At 58.4% G+C, this 7,509-nt stretch overlaps 1 protein-coding gene across 1 annotated transcript in view; it reads left to right on the forward strand.

Annotated features, from left to right (window-relative positions):
- Positions 1-1,098: 1,098 nt before the first annotated feature.
- Positions 1,099-7,509, forward strand: part of FA2H (fatty acid 2-hydroxylase) — a 9,358-nt gene continuing 2,947 nt past the window's right edge. The window contains exons 1-4 of the mRNA XM_029965483.1: positions 1,099-1,401; positions 5,414-5,509; positions 7,066-7,208; positions 7,318-7,424. Of these exons, the coding sequence (XP_029821343.1) occupies positions 1,099-1,401; positions 5,414-5,509; positions 7,066-7,208; positions 7,318-7,424 (649 nt within the window). The remainder of the gene's footprint in view (positions 1,402-5,413; positions 5,510-7,065; positions 7,209-7,317; positions 7,425-7,509) is intronic.

Raw genomic sequence — 7,509 nt, forward strand, 5'->3', positions numbered from 1 at the left:
ATGTCCCGAACCGGGATGTGCAGGGTCTCTCTAGGGTGCCCCATGTCCCGAACCGGGATGTGCAGGGTCTCTCTAGGGTGCCCCATGTCCCGAACCGGGATGTGCAGGGTCTCTCTAGGGTGCCCCATGTCCCGAACCGGGATGTGCAGGGTCTCTCTAGGGTGCCCCAGGTCCTGGGTCCAGCATGCATAGAGTTTTGATAGGGTGCCCCAGCTCTGTGCTCTGTGGGACCTGAGCTGTGCAGGGTCAGTAGGGCATCCAAGGTCCAGGTTTCTTAGAGTCTGAGCTGTTCAAGAGGCTGTATAGAGTTTGGGGTGTACAGGGCATGGGGTTTTTGGGGTGTATGTGGTGTATAGCATGTATAGTGCATCCAGGTCTGAGCTGTATGAGACATGGTGTGTGTTGGGTCTGAGCAGCACGGAACCCTTAGGACCGGGCCCTGTAGGGTCTGGGGTGAACAACGTGTGAAGGGTGAAAGGGACAGGGGATGTTTGAGGCTCCCAAGGTCCTGCATGGGTGGTGCCTGAGGTGTACAGGGTGCCAAGGTCCCAAGTGCATGGGGCACACTGGCTCCCAGGAGACCTGAGGGGGACCCCAAGGCACACAGAGCTCAGGCCCCTCAGGGCCCACAACAGACCATGTGCCAAGTGCACAGAGCCTGGTACCTACAGGGTCCCACTCCATGGCCACACCCCTCCCTGCAGGGAGATAGGGCTAATGGGTGATCCTTGGGTGCCAGCATGGCATGGAAGGTTTGGGGTCTTTGGAGGGTTGCAGGAGATGAAGCTCAGTGTCAGTTTTAGCAGGACTGTGTGGCACGAGATGGGCAATGGGGCAGGACACCCTTCCTGACTGTCAGCACTCGACCAGGGACCACTAGTGGGTTTGCTGGTAGTGAGCAGCCAGTGCTGGGGAGAGGAGCCCAGCCGCCTCCCTAACCGCCTGGCATGGGGCATGGGTGGCTGTGACACAGCTCTGTCCCCACTGTGCCAGCCCCGGGCTGCCCAGGCAGAAGGGAAAGTGCCCTGGGCAAGTGCCACTGCGTGGCACTGGGCACTACCCCCCAACTACTGACCCTCCCAGCACACCGTGGGCAGGATGCTGAGCAGCGGGGCCAGCCCAGCCCCCTTTGCCAGCCCAGCGGCCGCGTTCCCCTCTCGGCATCCCGGCGAGGTCGGTGACCGCTCGGTCCCTCTGGCCGGTTGTTTGCGCTCGCTGGTTGTTCTCCCCGTGGCGCAGCCTCGGCCCCAGCGCCACAGACAGGGCTTTGTTTCAGCCTCAGCGCAGTGCCTGCACTTTCTCCAGAGGGATCCTGGCGACGGCACCTCCTCTGTTGGGACACTCGCGGAGCCGCCGCCTCCTCGCAGGCGTGACGAGCCCAGCGGGTTGGGGCGAAGGAAGGTACCGGACAGACGGGTTCTCGCGCCGAGGGGAACTGCCACCATCGCAATGCAAATACATGGCGTGATAACACCGGGGAGCAGGGAGATCACACGCTGCCTGCTGCCACATCAACCATCCCAGGGCTGTCACACTGAGGGCGAGGTTTAGAACTGCCTGCTGCACGGTGGGGCTGTGTCCAGCACGGGACTGATGTGTGAGCTGCTCTGCCCGACCTGCCGCCCTCCGAAAATCCCCGGTGGGTGGGAGTCGATGCCCTCAGTGGTACTTGGTTCGTGCTTTGGTTGCTTTGGGGCACACGTACCCCAAACAGCTCTTTGCAGGAGGTGCTGCATTGCCCCAGTTTGGCTGTGGGTCCCCATAGCTTTGCCAGTGCCTCTCCTCGCCTGCTGGAAGTCCCAGGGCTCCATCATTCCCATGCTGAGGGATGCAGGTTGCTGCAGTCCCACAGGCATCCAGCATCTTCTCCTTGCTTTCCCCTGGGATTTTCAGGGTTTTGGAGAGGGAGGGGAAAAAATGTGTTAATGCAGGAAAGGCAAAGAAGATAAGATCCAGCCTTCATCCCGCTGGCCTCTCCACACCCCTTTCTGTGGCTCTTGACAGTCTGGCTGTCTCCTTCAGATACAGGTCCCTCTTCTGCGTCACCCAGACCCATTTGGCTAAGGACAAATTAACCCCCAAATGTTTTATCTATGCAAGCAGGACATACAGGGGAGATCAAAGAGAGAAGTGATAATTACCCAAACTAGACAGGATTTTAACAGCCTCGCTAGAAGGAAACTGGATCATCTAATTACCCCTCCAATTTAAGCAATGAGAGACTTTTCGTCACAGCCTCTTTGGGGTGCATGACATGGCCGTGAGTCAGAGCAAATCCTCTATCCCTCTTGGAATTAGTGTCCTCCTCTTTCTCCTGTCCACATCACTGTGTTAGGCTCGCCCTGGCTTTCCATCCCAGCCTGAGCACACCTGGATGTGGGCCAGGCACCCAGGGCAGCTCTTTGGAGGTGATGTAAGAAGAAGTGGCTTTTTATATTATTACTATGATTAGAAGGAGTTAAATTCACCTCCTTTTAATAGTCCTGCTGCACCCAGTGTTTAATTGGCTGAGACACAGCCTCGTGGGGCTCTGCCAGCTGCTGCCCAGGGACCATGATGCTGGTGGGATGGTGGTGCCACTGAGGGTGGGGACCTCACGTGGGCTCTCTATGCCTCATGGGGTGTCCTCAAGCTATGTGCCTGTACCTGCAATGCCAACAGAGCTTGTCCCATGTGGACACCAGCAAACTGAGGTGCTGAGGAGTGCGGTGAAGGTGCTGGAGGCTCTGGAGTGATGCAGAGGCATGGCAGGGCTCCTGTGGGGTTTGACTCACTGGGCAAACGGGCACAGGTGGAAAAACTGGGGCCAGGCTTTTGGCAGAGCAGCTGTCTGCAGGCAGCATCACCCTGCCTGGGCCAGGGAGAGGCTTCAGTTCTCCTCCTGCATCCCAGGAACACCGAACACTGCATCAGAACACCCCTCCTGTTTGTACCTGCTCACATCACAGCTGGATTTTGTTCTCCTTTCAATGCCCCAAGCCTTGATGCAGGGCAGCACTGGGATGACATAGCCAGCACTCTCCAGCTCCTGCAGGGCCAGTGCTGAGCTCCCCACCTGATCCATGTAGGGCAGCTGGATGCTCCCAGGCGGGTGCTGGGTCACCCGGTCACTGGATCGTGTGACCAGTGACACTCTGGGTGTTTGGCCCCATTGCCACCAGCAGGAGAGTCGGCACCTTGCTGGGGCTGCCACTCACTTGGGGTGGCGGCACTTCATAGGTGTTGACTTTCCCTTCCTTACATCAGGCCTCTTGCACTTCTTCCCTGGCAGGACCTGTTTTCCTGGGTCCAACTCGGATGCGTTTCCATCACCCACACGTGACAGCAGAGCTCAGCTCTGGCAGAGCCCTTCAGTGTCTTTCCAACCCACCTCCTGTTTGGAGAAGGATGGGCAGAAGCCCCAGCACTGGCCCAGAGCTGGTGGGGCTTGATCCCTGTGGGGCCCCTTCACGCTTGGGGCAGGCAGGAGCATGTCACAGCTCCGGGGAGCCAGCCGGGGCACGCCGGCACGGCTTGGCTTGCATCCTGGTTGCGCCACAGCTACCAGTCCTGCCTTTGACAGCCCCGGGGCGAGCAAGAGGAGAGCCCTCCCCTGCTCCCCAGCTGAGGAAGAGGAGGAGGAGGAGGTGACTCAGGTGATGGCAGGGAGCTGCTGTAGCATGCAGGGACAATGGCATCTCAGTGGTGGCACCCAATCCAGGCGCCAGTGTCGAGGTGGAATATGAGCCCTCCGTCCGCGTCCCTGACCTGGAAGGACAGGGAAGCCTCCAGCCATGACATGGTGCTCAGGCATCCATGGGCAGGGGAACTGGAGGCGTGTGAACACTTCGGAAAAGGGAGGAGAGGTGTTGGGTGTTGCATCAGCTGGGCTTTCTTAAGCATCCTTCCTGCTGCTGGCTAGGCTGTGGTGCAAGCGTGGAGGTGGAAAGCACCAGCTCATTTCTCAGGGCATGGATAAACTGAGCCGTTTCTCTTTCTTGAAGCTGAATTTTCTTCCAAAGCACCTGCAAGGCAGAGGCAAAACTGTAACTTTACCATGCTTGCCTGGATTTTAAGGCATCCCACCTGCCTCAGGCTTTTGGGATGTCTGGCTGAAGGACAGAGTGTGCAATGCTGAAAATAGCAGTGGGAACCCCTTGCAGAGGGAGGTGTGGTGATCCATGGCATCAGCTCTCGTCAGCACTGCCTGCAGTAAAACTGATGGCAGCAGGGTTCCAGCCTGGAAATATTGGCTGGAAATATCCCCTGTCCTTCCCTGCCTGCTGCCCCAGGTGAGGGACTGATTCAGAGCTGGGTAGTGCAGCTCCTGTACCAGCAGAATGAGGCTTGAAATCCAGTTAGCCCAGGAAATGGAGTGGGAGCACAGCTGGCAAGGAGTGCCTGCTGTTGGCAAACAGTGCCTGAGCCCTGCCTCGGTGTCACCAACAGGCACAGAGTAAAGTCCTGACCACCCCAGAGAGGTTCTCCTGCTTTCTGTCTCCTCCTGCAGCTGCCAGGGTGGGTATTCCCATGAATATGATGACATTGCATCCCTCTCAGAGCAGTGAGGAGCTGGGAGAAAACCCTTCCTCTCTGGAAGTGGCACAGCTGGAAGTCCTGTTGGGCACGGCTGTGCTGTGCCGGGCCACGCCGTACCCTGCTCCAGGTTAATGGGTAACTTAAGGTGACAGAGCAGGAGAAAAGGCATGTTTGGCACGTCCTGCACAGGGAGCTGGCGCTGCTGCCGGGGGGCACGGCTGGCTTGGGGTTTGCATGGGCACGCTGCAACCTCGCCAAGCCCCCCACCAGCGGCGCGGCCGGCGCCGGAGCTGGCATGACCACGGGAGGGAGGCCGGTGCTGGCAGCCGGCGACGTGTTTGCTTCCAAGCACCGCATAAGGCAGGTTTCTCCTGTTCCTCAGCCAGCCCTGGCAGTGGGACCACAGATGGGTCTTCATCCCACTGTCACTGCACTGGTGCATCCCCTGTGCCTCGGTGTGCCCTTCCGAGCAGGGGAGGAGGGAGCACTAACATGGCAATACCCCTCGCTGTCCTGGCAGTGGGAAGGTGAGCACTGCCTGTTTGCAGGGGGAAATGCTGGCCAAGGGGTTTCTGTGTTGCCACCCTGAAGCACCAGTGCCGTCCTGGCAGCTGATGGGGTGTTCCAAACTCCAGGCTTGGCAGAAGGTTTCCAAAAAAGCCCCAAGCACGGGATGCTTGGTGCACGGTCTGAAGGGCAGTGCAGCTTGCTGGCAGCTGCTTCCCTCAGGAACCTGCTCTGCAGGAACTGACTGACTGAAATTCATGAGATTTTTCCCCGTATTTATTTAGCTGGCAGGCACGAGCTCTCTCTGCCCGTGCCCCTGGGTGCCATCACTGTCCCAAACTGTGTCTGCCGCTGATGCTTCACCACAGGGTTTTCCTTCTCTTTTCAGAGCCTCTCTGAAACAGTGGATGAGAAGGTGGTGGATGCTGCAGCCCAGATCCCAGAGCAGACAGATCTTTGCTACAAAACAGTGGATGTGGAAAAGGTAAGAGCCCTGGGGTTCCTCTGGCTGTTTGCCTGAGTGCTCCCAGGAAACACCAGGTCTCCTCTTCCCTGCACGAGCTCTGGCTTTCTGCTGATCTCTGGGATGGGAGGGATGGCAGGAGGGAGCTGAGTTGATCCAACTGCTTCTGCCCTTTCTCCTGGTGCAGATGGCATTATTGCTCATGCTTTATTGCACAGGTGTGGCTGCACTGGGAGGCTCCCATTGCAGCAACATTGGAGAGATGGCTTTCTCTGACAGCAGCTGTGCCCTTCCAGTGGGATATGTAGCCAAGCCACACCTTGCTTGCTTTACTTCTTTTTTTTTTTTTCCATGCTTTATTTATTTTTTTTCTCGCTTTATTTATTTTATTTTTTTTTCCCTTGCTTAAGCTCCGGTAATGAGCACTAAGGGATTCCCCAGCCTGGGCAGGGTGATCCCCATGTGCACAGGGTGCTCCCTGACCTGCCAGCTCCTCTCTGAGGATGCCACAGCAGTGGGGATTTGTCCCCCATGTGCCTTTGGCTGTCCCTGCCCTCCATGGCACCATCTGGCCACCGTGCCTTGCATGGTCCCAGCTTGTCAATGAGTGTGCTTTTATCTTGCAGAAGGGGTTTTTTGAGCAGGAGAACCTTTCACCATGCCATAATAATATTTTATCACTTTAAAACTGCCTTTAAAACTGCATGTGCCATCCCCAAGTGACCTGGAATGCCCCGACCTGAGCCATCCCCACCAGCAGCACAGGTTGCTGTGCCGGTGCCGGGCGGCACCAGCGGCCCAAGGGGAGCCGCCAGATCAGGCGAGCGCGGTTTCAGTCCCGGGGCAGGGGCGGGACCGAGACTCCACCTTATCTGGCCGGGCCGGCGGCAGACGCGTCCGGGGCTGCCGAGCAGTGGCAGAGGCGGTGCTGCCGGTTCCATCTCCCCATTTCCATCCCGTGCTGCAATGCTGCACACACGGGTTCCTTCTTGCTCTTGCAGACCCCTGAGCGCAGCCATGCACAGCAGCAGCACTGGAGTCTGTATTCCCATCTTGTATCCCTGCTCCCTATCCCCTTCCACTTCATTCCTTGCTGCTGGAGTGCCCAAACAGCTGCCATCTCCTGTGTCCTCTCCACAAGGAGAAAAGTCCTTGGCAATGCCATGGGGATGGGATCCACGTGCCACCGGTGGTGCTCTACTGGGATGTATCACTGCTTGCTATCTAATCTTGGCAGCTCAAGGGGCAAAGAGCCTCAGTTATCAGGGCCTGGTGCTGAGCCAGGTCTGGGTAAGCCACCTTCACCTTGAACCAGGAGCAGGTGCCCGGTGGCACGGGGTGAGCTCAGCCCTGCACTCCTGGGTACGTGGGGCTGATGCGTGTCTGGCTCCTCGTCTGCCCCGTGCTGCTGCTCGTGGGCAGCTCAGGGCACCTTGGAATGAGGAGCAACTGCCTGTGGGGCACGGAAAGGGGTTTGCAGCCCAAAATCCCACAGCTGAGGCTCAGCTTTGTGCCTGATACTGGGGTGGTGTGTGGGTCCCACTGTGGGTACCAATAACCACTGTCTACGCCCTCAGGACCTGGTAGACTGGCAGAAGCCCCTGCTGTGGCAGGTGGGCTACTTAGGGGAGAAGTACGACGAGTGGGTGCACCAGCCCGTGGATCGGCCCATCCGCCTCTTCCACTCGGACATCCTTGAGTCCCTCTCCAAGACAGCGTGGTGAGCTCCTGGGGTCTGCACCCTGCCCCGGCCGGTGCTTCCACAGGGGGGAGGGAATGACTTGCCAGCCAGTGGGATGCTCCCTCTGACATCTCCCTCGACCCCGCAGGTACGTGGTGTTCCTGGTGTGGACGCCCGTGGTGCTCTATCTCAGCTGGTTCAGCTACACCTCCCTCGCTCAGGGCAACACCAGGCTCTTCTCCTCCTTCACCACAGGTACGAGCAGCAGCAAAGCCTTTGGGCTTCATTTACTGTCCCCACTCTGGGTCCAGGGGCAGGACAGCCCTGGGTGGGGGGAGAC

The sequence above is a fragment of the Manacus vitellinus genome, unplaced genomic scaffold, assembly GCF_001715985.3.
Source record: "Manacus vitellinus isolate BGI_N305 unplaced genomic scaffold, ASM171598v3 scaffold_10_pilon, whole genome shotgun sequence".
NCBI classification, from domain to species: domain Eukaryota; kingdom Metazoa; phylum Chordata; class Aves; order Passeriformes; family Pipridae; genus Manacus; species Manacus vitellinus.